This window comes from Lactuca virosa, chromosome 7 (assembly GCF_052849685.1).
Source record: "Lactuca virosa cultivar CGN04683 chromosome 7, Lactuca_virosa_CGN04683_v6, whole genome shotgun sequence".
Lineage (NCBI taxonomy): Eukaryota > Viridiplantae > Streptophyta > Magnoliopsida > Asterales > Asteraceae > Lactuca > Lactuca virosa.
This window is the reverse complement of record NC_136432.1, coordinates 90,010,261-90,026,565: the sequence shown is the minus strand read 5'-3', so window position 1 is coordinate 90,026,565 and position 16,305 is coordinate 90,010,261. Positions and strand designations below refer to the sequence as shown.

Genomic DNA, 16,305 nt, shown 5'->3' with positions numbered 1-16,305 from the left:
CGGCCGAGAAGCTGGCTGATGTGTATATACGCGAGATTGTTGCTCGTCATGGGGTTTCGGTCTCTATCGTCTCAGACCGTGATGTTCGGTTTACCTCCTGATTTTGGCAGAAGTTCCACGAGGAACTGGGCACATGACTGCACTTCAGTACAACCTATCATCCACAGACGGACGGCCAGATTGAGCGGACTATACAGACTCTTGAGGACATGTTGAGAGCCTGTGTTATTGACTTCGGTGGGAGCTGGGACTCTTACCTACCACTTGCAGAGTTCTCCTACAACAACAACTTTCACTCCAGCATTGGTGCCCCACCATATGAGCTGTTGTATGGGCGGAAGTGTCGCACCCCATTTTGTTGGGGTGAGGTGCGTCACAGGGTGATGGTTTGGACCGAGGTAGTCCTGCGGACTACTGATAAGATTCAGCAGATTAGACAGCGGCTGCAGACCACGCAGAGTCGGCAGAAGAGTTACGCTGACAGGCGTTGATCTAAGCTGGAATTTCAGGTTGGTGATATGGTACTCCTGAAGGTCTCACCCTGGAAGGGTGTGATCCGCTTCAGGAAGAGGGGTAAATTGGGTCCCCGATACATCGGACCGTTCAGGGTTATCACCAGGGTTGGCAAGGTGGCATATAGATTGGAGCTCCCGGAGGAGTTGAGTCAGATCCACAACACTTTTCACGTTTCGCAGTTACGGAAGTGCATTCTGGATGAGGAGGCAATAGTATCATTGGATGACATTCAGGTCGATGAGCACCTGAATTATGTGGAGAGGCCCGTGGCCATTCTGGAGAGGAAGGTGAAGGTTCTGCGAAACAAGGAGATACCTTTGGTAAAGGTACAATGGGAGTACCGAAGAGGGTCTGAGTGGACATGGGAGCCGGAGGCTGAGATGCGGGAGCATTACCCGGAGATGTTCACCGCAGCGGACTTCGAGGACGAAGTCTAGTTCAATTGGGGGAGAATTGTAACGCTCTGACTATCAGGTATGGACTTTACAACTTTATTTTTCATATTATAAAGGCCTACTCGACGAGTTGGATGCCCTAAATCGACGAGTATGAGTGTTTTTGGCCACGTGTTTTAAGTGACCAACTCGCCGAGTCGAAGACATGACTCAACGAGTAGGAGCTGGAGGATTAAACCCTAATTTCTGGGGTTTTACACCCTATTTAAAGGATCATTAGCCTCCCTTGGCCTCCCCTTACCGTCCCCTTGAGCTCTGAAACCCTAATTCGTGTGTGTGCCCCATTTAGTGTGATTTTTCAAGTTTGGAAGGAAGATTTTGTTGCAAGGAGCTTGAAGATCAAGAAGTTTGAGGCAAGGAACGTGTGTGGATCTGAAGTCTACCCCAGTTTAGCATCATTTGAAGGTATCAAGTCGTTACCTTGATCTCCTTCTAGCTAGATCCTTCTATATTTGAGTTTTGGGGGCCATTTTAGCATATTAGTGTTTCATTTCGGATGATGAACCAAGATCTGAAGTTGCAACTTCGGATCTAGGCTCATCTTGGTCCTTATAATCATAAAGTTTCAGCCTTTAGCATGATAGTGCATTTCCCTTGCCTAGAATCTCTTCTTTAGCTTGATTTGGGTCATTATCACCTTGCATGTACGTAAAGTTTGCAACTTTACGTAGGAAGTATGCTCTAGGAACTCAGATCTGTAATATGGAGCTTTGGGGTGGCTTATAAGCATCTTAATGGAGAAAGGACTGAAGAGACTCGACGAGTTGCTTGGCCAACTCGGCGAGTCCGATGAAGATTGGCCTTGAAGGTTCCTGCATGGACTCGGCGAGTCAGTAGGGTGACTCGACGAGCCAGTTAGGGTTTCCTCGACTTCAGATTACGCATAGACTCGACGAGTTGGTGGTAAACTCGGCGAGTCAGTGAGGGTTTTATGACCTTCTGAACCCTTAAGGAACTCGACGAGTTGCTAGCTGCACTCGACGAGTTGGGTCAACATGGACTGTTGACTTTGACCGTTGACCTTGACTTTGAACAAGGATTTACTAGTTGACTTCTGGGGTATTTTGGTAATTTGGAAATTTATGGAAATGGTCTTATGGTAACTATAGGTGGTGGACTTAGTGGCGGTGGTTCGAGAGTTTGAGCTTATCATTTCAGTTCGACAGTTGTAAGGTGAGTTTTCCTCACTATGCTCAAGGGTATAAGGCATCAAGGCCGGCCCTTTTTGATTGTGACTCTGATATGTTATGCTAGTATGAGCTGTTAGATTAGCATCCTGGTAGAGAGGATGGTATGATGTTGTTATGATCGGTAGATCAGTATCCTGGTAAATAGGATGATGTTATGCTAGTATGATCAGTTAGATAGGTTTGTATGTCTATAGACTGTTATGTGATTATCAGATATATATGTGCACATGTTGATTGGTGATTGAGGCTCCTCTGCTTTGTGTGAGAGCCAACAGACCTGGGCATTCCAACCCGATGGTTGTGGGCCGTGAGTATTCCATCTCGAGGATGATTGGACTCGTAGTATGAGGGAATTCCAACCCGATGGTTGTGGGCCTGGGGTATTCCATCCCAAGGATGACTGGACCTATAGTATGAGTGGCATTCCAACCCGATGGTTGAGGGTCTGGGGTATTCCAACCCGATGGTTGATTGGACCCATATATGTTGTTTATGATTATATGTGTATTGTCGCGTGTATGGGTATTTTGGGGGAACTCACTAAGCTTCCGGCTTACAGTTTCAGTTTTGGTTTCAGGTACCTCAGATGATCGCGGGAAGGCAAAGGTGTGATCGTACAACTACTCACATTTTATGACTATGTTTCTGGGATACTATGATATGGAACTATTTTGAAAATAAATTTGTAATAACTATTGGTTTTTAAATGTTTTAAAAAGTTTAAATTTGGCTTGATTTTTTTATGGATGTTACACCAAAACCCATTATGGGTCTAAATTCAAGAAGGCCCAAAGCCTAATAATGCCCCAAGGTCAAAACACTATTGGACCAAGAAGCCCAAACCCTAAAAGTCCAAATATGGCCCAAAACGCGAAAGTCAACAAATGTCAAGCTTCTGAGTACGCCTGGCGTACTCGGACTTACGCCCAACGTACTCCCTCCGGGGCCAGTATGTGCAACGTACGAGCTGGGTATGCCCATCGTACTCCACAAACAACCAACCCTTCCATTAAGCACATAATCAGTTAAGCCATTAAGCCAAACTCTTAGATCTGATCCTAAAAGGTGTCTTAACACGTAAAGTTGGCAACTTTACACTCTTTCATGACTTAATGGGGCCCAAAACGCAAAAAGAACCATAGGAGTAAGTCTAACTCATGCATGGGCCAAGATGACTCATCAAGATTGCAGTTTATGAACAAAGGACCTCAAAAATGCCAAGATCTACCATCCTTAGCTTATGGAGTAGCTCATACTCTCAATCATGGCTTAAAGGACCATAAAAAGCATAAAAACAAGCCTTAACTAGATCTAACCAAATGATTCATCAAGTTAAGAGCTTTATACCTCAAATAGCTTGCAAAGTTGATGAAGATTCTGGATCTTCAAGCTCCAAGTCCACCAAAGCTTCAACACCAAGCTTCACCTCCTTCAAAGGGTCCAAAAATACCTCAAGGTTACAACAATGGCTCACAAACACTCAAATGAAGTCTAGGGTTTCGTTCTTAGTTTTTTGAGAGATGGATGCTGGTCATAAGAGAGACTATAAGCAACTTAAGGTGTTTAAATAGCGCACAAGACCTAAAAAAATAGGGTTTATCCCAGCCGAGAGTACGCCCCACGTACTCCCACGTACGCCCAACATACGTGGGTGCCTCCGCAATCCTGCATCGAGCTAGTACACCCAACGTACTCCTAGAGTATGCCCAACGTACTCGGCTAGGGGCTAAAACCACCAATCTTCTGAAAGCCATAACTTCTTCGTTCTAAGTCCGATTTCGACGTTCTTTATATCCACGGAAAGGTAATGACAAGCTCTAAAATTATATCAACTCTCCTTTTGCCTTAAAACTTCCCGAGTTTTAATCGAAACTTCATAAAATGTCCGAACTATCACTTTACGGTCATACCCTTGAGCTCCAAAACATGAACTGAACTCTCGGATCACGTAATCTATATTATCCACATACAAGGGGTCTAAATATCTCCTTCCCCAAGGACCATAGCCTTATGATAATTGATCATCGGGTCACAGCCCTGAATTAGGAAACGATTCTAAACAGGGTGTTACAACACACCTTTATCAATTGCTTGTTGTGACATTGCTCAAAGAAAACAGACATCATCAATAATTCATATACTTTGTCATCCCACCCTCCGCCAGTTGCTTCCTCCGCCACTCATCCACCAGCGCTAACCCCCACCTTCTACAACTGCGACAGTGAGCATACATGTTGTTTATTCTTTTTTTTTTCTGAAATCAAAGTTTCACGTTTTGTTTTTGTTTTTTTTTTTTCTGAAATTGGAACTCTCTTTGTTGTTTCCTCTTATTCTTGTTGGATTATTCTTCCTTATGATATTAGATTGAGTTCCCTACTTATTATGTTTTTAAGATATTAGATCATATCAAGTTAATATGAATTTGCAATTTTCATATGAGAAATCAGTCATTGGTTTTAACATAGAAAATTAGAAATTAGTCATTGGTTTTAGCACCACAACATCTCCTGTGTTACTCTATCAATGTCAATCAGATTTGAAATTGATCATTTTTTATGTTTAAAGTGTAATGTAATTTGGGTTTTATTGATTTTGTATATGTTTGAGTTAATGATCATTTGGTTTTAACTGATTTATTGAGGAAATATAAGAATGAGCTTCATGTACTATTGTTAAAATATTTCGATTGTACTATTGTAATTATGGTGGATTTTGGATTTCCATACAAAGTATTTAACTATTTAATAATTTTGTTCCCTAGATCAGTGGTAATGGTTTCATTGATTTCCATACAAGTACTTATGCATGTTGCTCTTTGTTGTGTTTAGGGATTCAGAGTTTCAACTATGGGTGTTGATGAAAAAACTCACCAAGAACGCCCATATCAGTGTTTAGTGGTAATGTTGTCATTGATTTCCATACAAGTACTTGTGCCGGTTTTAGTCCTTTGATGATAGTTGCTTTTCAAGTTGTTTGAAAATGGGAACCACACAGGAAGATATACATGAAGCAAAGAGTTATACAATTGTGAAGGGATCTTGCGGACACATTAATTATTAGAACTTTATTATGCAGTAATAATGTTATTTTTCCATGATTTTGTCATTTTATATAGAATTTGTTTGTATAAATATGTTGAGGAAACATCCAATAAGATGGAAGCTCTTTTAAGCATGAACATATGATAAGATGGAAGCTCTTTGATTTGTTTGTTATAATATTCTACTTCTATTATAGATAGATTTTATTTAGCACAAAATAAAATATAAGGGTAGAGTGGTCATTTTCAACATCCAACACAGTCAGTCGGATGCGTAATCAAACAACATAGTTTCAGAAGCAGATGCAGTCAGAGTTCCTAACGTAGTCAGGTTCTGACTCATTCAGGTCTTACTCAGTCAACAACTATCAAATAGCCACAAGTGTTATATTAAATGTTCTTTTGTTCTCTATTATGATCTTGTTATTCTATAGTTTAAGTTCCCTATATGGCCTTGTTATTTCTATACTTTAAGTTCTATAGTAAGTGTTATATCAAATGTTATTTTCATCTCTATTATGGTCTTGTTATTTCTATACTTTAAGTTCTCCTCATTATTATTTATAATAGACAAAATTTCACGGATAGTTCTTATGGTTTTGATTTTGTCCCCAAAACAGTTCTATGAAACCCTTTTTTGCATGAATGGTCCCTTCAGACGAAACATCGTACTCCAATGGTCATTGTGATGTATGTCCATTAGATGGACCCGTTAAGTTGAGGAAATTTTGGATAAAGACAATTTTTGACATTTTGTGAAACTTTTTTAAGAACCATTTGTGAAATTTCGTCTAAGGATCATTTGTGAACTTTAGAAGAATTCTAATAAATCTTGTATTAATTATCATAAATCAAATAAAAATGCAAAAAACTAAAACATAAAAAATGTAATATTTATATAAAAAAACTTATTAATTTTAATCATCAAGCAAATATATTTTATTTAATATATAAATAATTTTTATCGTCTAAATTTATCTAAAATATTCAAACTAAAATACATCATTAAATATTTTCGTTTTTAATTTTTTATCCAAAAAAATTGAAGTATAAAAACATTATTTTATTATTTTATGTGATGTAATTTTCAAGATTTATCTTTATTTTTATTATATAAATATATTTATTTTTATAAAAAATATGTTTTTTTTTTAAATTTTGTCGTCTGTCAAAATTATATTTGGATTTTGAATTATATTTAGGGGGTGTTTGGGATTGCTTTTTAGCTTAAAAAGTCATTTTCAATAAAATGACTTTTTAACTTATAGCTTTTTCTAAAAATAGGTTTTAAAATATGTTTGGATTAACTTTTGAAAATGCTAAAAAGCCAAAAGTCACTAAAAGTCACAAATTCTGACTTTTAAAATCAAAACTTTTTCTTCAGTCATTGTAAAAGATCTTTTATAATTGCCAAACAAGTTTTCACACTTTTAACATTTTGAAAAAATCAAAAGTTAAAAAAAATTATTTTAAAAGTTTTCACAAACACCCTCTTAGATTTTGCATAAGCTAATGATTGGTCACCGTTTTACAACAATGTATTTTCATTAAGACCATAATATATAAACATGCTTTCATTAAAATATCTATTAATGCAGTACAATAACCTCATAGGACTGACCTTAAATTTTTTCTTTAAAGTTTTAGCACATAGGATACGAATAATTTATACAAAAGGTTTTAAGAAAAATATATAATATAATTTTTATAGCTTTAACTTGGATTTTTCTAAGGTCTTCTTTATAAATTATTGAATTAGGTTATAATAGTTGTCGACATGTTACAATATCACAGCCGAACACTTGTCACACTAATAATTGGAACATTTTAGAATAAAGCACAAATAAAATACCATAATATATATATATTTTTTAATATTAATATTTATATAATATAATAATATAATAATATTATAATTATACCGGTTTATTCCGCTATATTCCAGCTCTCTCTCTGTCCTCCGCGTGTATCAGATTCTCTCTCCTCTCCAAATTTTCGTAAGATCACTCATTCGCCAAACATCATCACAAATCCAGCCATAAATCTCTCACTCCACACACACAATTCTACCAAATCTCAGAGTGGAAGAGAGGTTTAATGGCGGGAAACGATTGGATAAACAGTTACTTGGAAGCCATACTTGATGTAGGTCCTGGACTTGATGATAAAAAATCATCCTTGCTCCTTCGTGAAAGAGGCCGTTTTAGCCCGACACGCTACTTCGTTGATAACGTTATCGGCTTCGATGAGACTGATCTTCATCGCTCCTGGGTTAAAGTAAGTCCGATTCATTGATTTTTGATTAATCTGTATATGTGTCTGTCTATTGTCCTGTACTTCTGTTATGTTTTTAACTTCGTTTGGAGGAATCGAATTGAATCGAATCGTGGTGTGTATTGTGTATTGTGTGTTGTGTATTGTGTATTATGTGTGTTTATGTTGCTTTGTTTATTTTTTTTCTTTGGAATTGGGAATTAAACATCGTCGTATGTATATGCAGGCCCAAGCGACGAGGAGTCCTCAAGAGAGGAACACCAGACTTGAGAATATGTGTTGGAGGATTTGGAATTTAGCTCGCCAGAAAAAACAGGTTTTTACAACTTTTATTTACTTAATTGTTAATTTTTTTCCCCTCAAATTTGTTTCTTATGCAATTAGGTGTTGATTCAGTAGGTGAATTTCATCTGAACAATCTGTGTGAACTGTTGGTGATTAATAACATCCATAAAAACGAATGTAGGCTTATAACATATGTAGATCGATGAACTTCCTACATAATTATAAGCTGAAAAACTATTCATACCTTTTTGTTTCCAACTTTGTTAACATCTTCCTTCTGTTCATCAGCTTGAGAATGAGGAAAACCATAGAGTGGCCAAACGCCGAATTGAACGTGAAAAAGGTCGCAGAGAAGCAGTTGCAGATATGTCAGAAGACTTATCAGAAGGGGAAAAAGGAGAAAACATCAACGATGTATCTGTTCATGGTGAAAGCCACAGAGGTCGTTTGCCCAGAATGTCCTCCTTGGATGCCATGGAAGCATGGGCCAATACACAAAAGGGGAAAAAACTCTATCTTGTATTAATAAGGTACAATCACAATCACAATCATCTCCCTCTCTCTTTCTTTTTCCCTCTTTACCCTTATCAATCAACTAACCTACATATGTACTTATGTTACAGTCTTCATGGGTTAATACGTGGTGAAAACATGGAGCTAGGTCGTGATTCTGATACAGGTGGACAGGTACATTTCAGTAATTCCAGTCTTACCTTTTCGTTCCTTTTTGAAGTAATTATTTGTAAATTCTCTATCAGGTGAAGTATGTAGTGGAACTAGCAAGGGCATTAGCGTCAATGCCAGGTGTCTACAGAGTTGATTTACTTACAAGACAAGTAGCTTCACCAGAAGTAGACTGGAGTTATGGAGAACCAACAGAAATGTTATCTCCAAGAAACTCAGATGGAATGACAGATGAAATAGGAGAAAGTAGTGGAGCATATATAATCCGTATTCCATTTGGTCCAAAAGACAAATATGTCCCTAAAGAGCTTCTATGGCCCCACATCCCTGAATTTGTTGATGGAGCACTTGGACACGTCATCCAGATGTCAAAAGTTTTGGGTGAGCAAGTTGGTGGTGGATACCCTGTGTGGCCTGTTGCCATTCATGGACATTATGCTGATGCTGGTGACTCAGCTGCCAGGCTGTCAGGTGCCCTAAATGTTCCCATGCTTTTTACTGGTCATTCACTTGGAAGAGATAAGTTAGAACAGCTTTTAAGACAGGGGAGATTAACAAAAGATGAAATCAATGCTACTTATAAGATCATGAGAAGAATTGAAGGTGAAGAGAATAGTCTTGATGCATCTGAGATTGTTATAACAAGCACTCGACAAGAGATAGATGAACAATGGAGATTATATGATGGTTTTGACCCTGTGCTTGAAAAGAAACTTAGAGCTAGGATCAGACGGAATGTTAGCTGTTATGGAAGGTTCATGCCTCGTATGGTTGTAAGTTTCCAAAAATACCCTTGATCCATAATCCAATATTATGTACATTTTGTGTTTAACCATTTTAGTTACTGATAGGTAATTCCACCTGGGATGGAGTTTAATCATATTGTTCCACATGATGTGGATGGTGAAAATGAAGGATCAGAAGATCATCAGACTTCTCCAGATCCACCTATTTGGACAGAGGTTTCAATTCTTTACCAAATTATATATATATATATATATATATATATATATATATATATATATATATATATATATCACTCAAAATCCTTTTTTTTTTTTATATTTTTTATTAATAAAAAAATCATTGCTATTTCATACAGATAATGCGATTCTTCACCAATCCACGTAAGCCCATGATTCTTGCACTTGCTAGACCAGATCCCAAAAAGAACCTTACAACTTTGGTTAAAGCATTTGGGGAGTGTCGCCCATTAAGAGAGCTTGCTAATCTTGTATGTTTCCATATTTACCCTTTTGTTATTTGTTATTGAAATTGAATCTTTTTGGTGATTAATTAATACTTTTTTTTTGCAGACATTAATTATGGGTAACAGAGATAACATTGATGAAATGTCAAGCACAAGTGCTTCAATGCTTCTTTCCATTATTAAAATGATTGATAAATATGATCTTTATGGTCAAGTCGCCTACCCTAAACATCATAAACAGAGTGATGTCCCTGATATATACCGATTAGCAGCAAAAACCAAGGTATGTCAAGGGCATTTTCGTCTTTTCACACAAACATAATGTCACCATGTTTTATTTAACTTGTTTTTGTTTTCTCAGGGTGTTTTCATCAATCCAGCTTTCATTGAGCCATTTGGACTCACTTTAATCGAGGTATCTTTTCTTTCACAGTTTCACCATTTTTTATTTTCTTACCAATTTTATTTATTTATTTTTTTATAAAACAGGCTGCTGCTCATGGGCTACCAATGGTTGCCACGAAAAACGGAGGCCCAGTAGACATACATCGGGTCAGTCTCGTTTAAATATTTATTTTCATTTCATTTTTTATTGAATATTTAAAAAGTCAACTTTTTTTTTTTAGGTACTTGATAATGGTTTACTCATCGATCCACATGACCAAAAATCAATAGCGGATGCTTTACTAAAACTCGTTGCAGACAAACAACTTTGGTCAAAATGTAGGTCAAACGGATTAAGAAACATTCATCTCTTTTCATGGACTGAACACTGCAAAACCTACCTATCACGTATCGCCACGTGTAAGCCACGTCACCCCGGGTGGCTAAAAAACGACGACGATGAGGAAACTTCAGAATCCGATTCACCAAGCGATTCCCTACGCGATATGCAAGACATTTCTCTAAACCTAAAGTTCTCAATGGACGGGGGAGAAAAAGGTAATTCCATAAACCCCGAGGACCGAAATAGTAAATTAGAAAACGCTGTTTTGTCGTACACAAAAAGTATCGCGAAGGTAAATCCGGAGCAACCGAAGTTCCCGGCGTTGAGACGGAGGACGCATATATTTGTGGTGGCGATTGACGACGACGACGTGGAGGGTATTTTCGGAAATGTTAGGAAGATTTTTGAGGCGGTTGATAAGGAGAAGAAAGAAGGTTCGATTGGGTTTATTTTGGCGACTTCGTTACAAATTGCGGAAGTTCATTCGTTTTTGGTGAAGAAAGGGGTGAATCCTGCGGATTTTGATGCGTTTATTTGTAATAGTGGAGCGGATTTGTATTATTCTTCTTCTCATTCTGAAGATAATCCGTTTGTGTTTGATTTATATTATCATTCGCATATTGAGTATCGATGGGGAGGTGAAGGACTTCGGAAGACTTTGGTCAAATGGGCGTCTTCTATCATTGATAAAAAAGCTGAGAAGAAAAGTGAACAACATGTTGTTACAGAAGATGAAGAAGTCACAACGAATTACTGTTATGCTTTTAACATTCACAAACCTGGATTAGTAAGTTTTTTTAAATGAATTCGTATTTGTGATTTGTTAACCAATTAATGAAATTGAGTGGTTGAATTTGTATTTGTAGGTGCCACCTGTCAAGGAGCTTCAAAAGTTAATGAGGATTCAAGCTCTTCGTTGTCATGTTATTTATTGCCAAAATGGAAGGAAAATAAATGTTATTCCAGTGTCTGCATCCCGTTCTCAAGCTCTTAGGTATTTATTATTTTTTTATTCTATTATTTAAAAAGAATTATCTTTATAAAAAGTATTTGCATAATTCAGGTACTTGTATCTAAGGTGGGGTATGGAGTTATCAAAAGTGGTGGTATTTGTTGGAGAAAGTGGGGACACAGATTATGAAGGGTTTCTAGGTGGGGTCCACAAGGTGGTTATAATGAAAGGAGTTGGAAACAGTAACAGCAATCAGCTTCATGCGAATAGAGTCTATCCGCTTTCAGACGTTATTCCTACTGAAAGTGGTAATATCATTCAGACATCTGAAGAGTGTAGCAGTGGTGATATTCGTGCTTCATTGGGAAAACTTGGAGTTCTGAATGGGTAAAGACTAAAGACATGACTTTACAGGTGATATGTTTTCATTGAAATTTGAATATACTTTTTATGAGTTTATCAAAGTATAAGAAAAAAGGAAAAAAATATATGATATGATTTGTACAGAAGTTATATAAATGAGGCGAATACTGTATTTCCGCTTGTAACGGTTTTAATATTTTTACCTGAGTATTGAAGGTTTAATATGGTTTTGATTTTTTTTTATACTATTCTTTTTAATGAAATAATATATAAACAACTAAAAATTATATATTTGTATGTTCAATAGGGTGTTTGAGATTACTTATTTAAGGTACTTATGGTACTGTTCATAAACATAATTTAGTATATGGATGGAATAAAGTAAAAAGTGATTATTGACTTAAGAAGGTTTTAATAAGTTATTTTCTTCTAACTTATTTAAAAGTGGTTGGTTATACATTATTTGAAAGTGTTTATTATACATGAAACCAAGTTGTTAAATATTGTATATTTATTTGTACACATTGTATAATATAGGGTCCTTCATATGACATATGTATCTATTTATATAAAGCTCATGTAATACCAACCTTAACTGGTTTTCCACGTTATCATACATGATATTGAGTCGGGCCGATTAACTCATCACTTTTGTGGTGGAATCATGACTACGAACAAAAATAGTCTCTTTTGGTTTGGAAGCTAGTCTCGATGTACTCTGAATTCTTCCTCATAACTTTTGGATCAAGAACATGCATTTCGTCCTTCTCAAACTTTGTACTCTGAATTATTCCTCATAACTTTTCAATCAAGAACATGCATTTCGTCTTTCTCAAACTTTTTAAGATTGCTCGTCTTGTATCTAATGATCAATGTAACAATTGGGATGTTGCTTCGTCATCGGTCCCTAGGGCTGTAAACGTTCAACGAATTGTTCGTAAACCGTTCGGTGGGAAGTTCGTTTATGTTCGTTTATTTAATAAATGAACGAACATGAACACAAATAATGAAACGAACGAACATGAACAATGGTCTCGTTCGTTCAATTATGTTCGTGAACGTTCGTTTATGTCATTTGTTTACATTCGTTTATATAAGTTCCTTTTATGTTCATATATGTTTAATTGTGTTTGATTACATTATCATATTATATGTTCATATAGGTTCAATTATGTTTGTTTATCTTTGTTCATTTATGTTCGTTTACCATATTCATGAACATAAACGAACAAACATGAACAATGTAACTTGTTAAACGAGCGAACATGAACAAGAAAACTCGTTCGGTTATCCGTTCGTATTCGTTCGACTAACTTAAACGAACAAACATGAACAAGCTCCCGTTCGTGTTCGTGTTCGCTTGGTTCTTTTACAACCCTATCGGTCCCATTGTTGTTGTGCTAGCGTCGTTGTTTGCTCTTCAATCATTGTGATCGTTGACAATGTTGCACGTTGTCAACGGCCGCCCACTTCTCCGATCATTCCATCGTGGTTGTTCTGTCGACGATTACATCATTCATTGTTTTTTTTTTCGATCATAAGTTCTTGCAACCGCCATCCTTCATCACTGTCATTGCCCTCTGCCTTGGATGTATCTCTCCGTGGACTCTCCTATCTCACTCTAATGTTGCAGCCGCCAATTAACTAGAATCCCTCTATTATAGGTGGGCTTTTTATTATTATATTTGTTATTTTGTCATGTTTGTCAACTTGGAAAACACTATCGTTTAACATTTTTTTAATTTTAATTCACCAACTACACGCTTATTTCAACTCATTCACAAACTACATGTTCCAAGTTTATGTGGTTAAAAATATTATGTGTTGTTTCTTGATTATTTTTCTCTTTTTTTTTTGTTTGTTTCACTTGCGTTCAAAGTCTGAAGTTTTTAATGTGTTTTGCAACTTTCAGTCAAACATTCAACTATTTCAATGTGATAATGGTGCAAATTTAATAATCATACCTTATTTAACTATTTGGTGACTCATGACATCAAAATATGATTTTCTTGCCCTTACGCATCACAAAATAAAACGTACCACTTGAAAAGTCAATAACATTATTTCAGACTCAACCTATTCATGCATCTCTTTCTCCAAAATTTTGGGTTGAGTATCTCATTGATGTTGTGCACACCCGTAGGTGTTGTTTTTTTTCTTCAGAAAAACCACTTCTTGCTGCGCCGCACAGCACATGCGCAACACTTGACCTTTTGCAACTGTTTGTTTTTTGGAAGACTTCTAACTTAAAAATTGATGTGCGTTTGCTGTGTGACGCAGCACTGGACCATCCCATTCAAACCACTTCTCACTTGCTTTAAATTATATCATTCAATTTAGATTTGTTTTAATTTTTTTTCAACATGTTTATTATTTTAATAATATTTAAAGAATATGTAAAAAATTGGAGTATATTTTACATAATTTCAAAACTGTTTAGTAAATTTTATATAAATATTTTTTGTGTTATATTGTCTATATAACCAAATATTAATAAATTATAAAGTTAATCATTAAAATTACCAAATTTATTGAAGTTAACCGGAAAAATAATCATTGTCTTCAAAATTTTAACAAAAATGAACATGTTTTTTTAGCTAAATTAACAATTTTATTTATTTTTATTTACCAAATATTATGTTTAATTCTTTTATATAAACCTCATTAAAAATCATATCATCACAATGATCTTTATATTTGATTTACATATGATTAAACTAAATAAAATTTTTACTTAGATTTTATTTTAACTATTGTATAGTTAATTTCAGTTTACTGCAACAGTCTGTAGAGGTTAAAAAACAAACAGACTTCTTATTACAAGCTGCAGTCGTTTGGTCAAGCTCTTCAACTATAGAGGGTTGCAGATGTGGTCCGCAGACTTCAGCTGATTTCGCTTTGAAAAAACAAACAACACCTTAGCCTGCTTCCCACGTCTACTCTTGCTTTTAAAACCCCATTTGAGGTTTTGTTTGTTTGGTTTATCTCTTCTTACACACACTTAAGAGTGTTTAATGTCTCCACTACCTTAATACTACATCGACCGCTCCCTCATAAATTTGTCTTGACGCTCCATGCATAGTATGTACCTTGGCCCTATGTATGATCACCGTGGGTACCAATGTTTGGATCTCCCTACACAAAGAGTCCTAAACTTTTGTCATGTATTTGATGATGATTGTTTTTCTTACAAAGATTTCCATTTTCCACCCTTCGGCTACCTTGTCTGACTTTGAGTCTTGCATCCCATATGACTCGTCGTCACCTTTCTTTATCTCTCATCCGAACATGTTTTTGCATTGACCAAGGTTGTATATTCTAAGGGTATTTATCCCTATGTTGCCGCTTTGGGTTTGTACCTTTCCTCTCTTCCCTCAAGTGTCTCGAGCTTCCCTTCCATATGACATCTCTCTTTTTCTCTACTATAATAAGTCCTACTTCATCACTTGTTGAAGCTCCTCTTTCTGCTCCTCACACCAGTCACCATATGAAAAACAAGTCACACACAGACTCTCTCAAACCTCAATATATTTTAAACTTATGTAACACATTTGACATGTTCCCCATTCCTAGCTCTAATGCCCATGCACTTTATGATCCCTATTGGAAAGTTTCCATGGATATTGAAATGACACCTCCTTCTATAATCACACTTAGGATTTTGTCCTACCGCCTCCCACACCAACATTGTTGGTTTTCGTTGGCTTTTCTGACACATGTTTACAATATTGGCAAGCTCGGTCAATATAAAGGTCAACTTGTAGCCAAAGGTTTATCTCAACAACTTGGTCTTGACTTAGATGACATTTTTAGTCTTGTCAAAACAACCACTATTTACACTATCTTAAGCATTGTCGTGTCCTAACAATATGAAAACCACCTTCCTCAGCAATGATCTTAGTGAGGTTGTATACATGAAACAACCTCATAGTTATATGAATCGTAAAAATCCTAATCACCTTTGTTGACTATGTAAGTCCTTGTATGATCTTAAATAGACCCTACGTGCATGATATCATTGTTTTTTCTGTTCACATCTCTTCCATTGACTTAAAAAGAAGACATTCTGGTACGTCTTTTTTACATATCATCACCTATCTGATACCACCTACTTACTTATGTATTTTGATGATATCATTCTCACTGCTTGTCTGTTGTCTTACTTACTCATGTCATTGGTCGACTTAAATATGAATTTCCCATGTCTTACTTGGAATCTATCTCTTTATTCTTGCAATTGTTGCGTCTCGAACCCCCTTTCTCTATTTCTCTCTCGGTCCTCATTTTATAGGTAAATCATTAAGTATGTTAACATGGATACATGTAAATCCTGCAACACCCTTACAGACTCTAAGCCTAATCTCTCCTTTGAAAACAAGCCTACATCAGACCCAACCCTTTATCAGAGTCTTGTAGGGGCCTTACAATATCTCAATGTCACATACTCGTGATATTGTGTATGCAGTTCAAGAAGTCTGCCTCTACATGCATGACCTATAGGAACCCCACTTCCTTACCCTAACATATTTTTTGCTATATTAAGGGCATTCTTACCATTATCTTAAGATTCGTCTATTTCGTATTGATTTTTTGGTCTCTTACTCTAATA

The 16,305-nt window shown here is 36.2% G+C and overlaps 1 protein-coding gene across 1 annotated transcript; it reads left to right on the top strand.

Moving 5' to 3' along the window:
• The first annotated feature begins 7,141 nt into the window (after nt 1–7,141).
• Nucleotides 7,142–11,939, top strand: LOC145124372 (putative sucrose-phosphate synthase 1). Its single transcript, XM_079059693.1, has 13 exons — nt 7,142–7,478; nt 7,702–7,791; nt 8,049–8,290; nt 8,384–8,447; nt 8,519–9,217; nt 9,296–9,406; nt 9,547–9,678; nt 9,761–9,937; nt 10,016–10,069; nt 10,144–10,206; nt 10,281–11,168; nt 11,248–11,375; nt 11,445–11,939. The coding sequence occupies exons 1-13, from the start codon at nt 7,299–7,301 to the stop codon at nt 11,722–11,724; spliced, it is 3,108 nt and encodes a 1,035-aa protein (XP_078915819.1). The 5' UTR covers nt 7,142–7,298; the 3' UTR covers nt 11,725–11,939.
• The last annotated feature ends 4,366 nt before the right edge of the window (nt 11,940–16,305 follow it).

Bases quoted from the DNA above. Each gene is read 5' to 3' on its own strand.
- LOC145124372 (XM_079059693.1), top strand. From the start codon at position 7,299: ATGGCGGGAAACGATTGGATAAACAGTTACTTGGAAGCCATACTTGAT. The intron at 9,407-9,546 runs GTTTCAATTCTT...TATTTCATACAG, and splicing joins ATCCACCTATTTGGACAGAG to ATAATGCGATTCTTCACCAA. The intron at 11,169-11,247 runs GTAAGTTTTTTT...TTGTATTTGTAG, and splicing joins ACATTCACAAACCTGGATTA to GTGCCACCTGTCAAGGAGCT.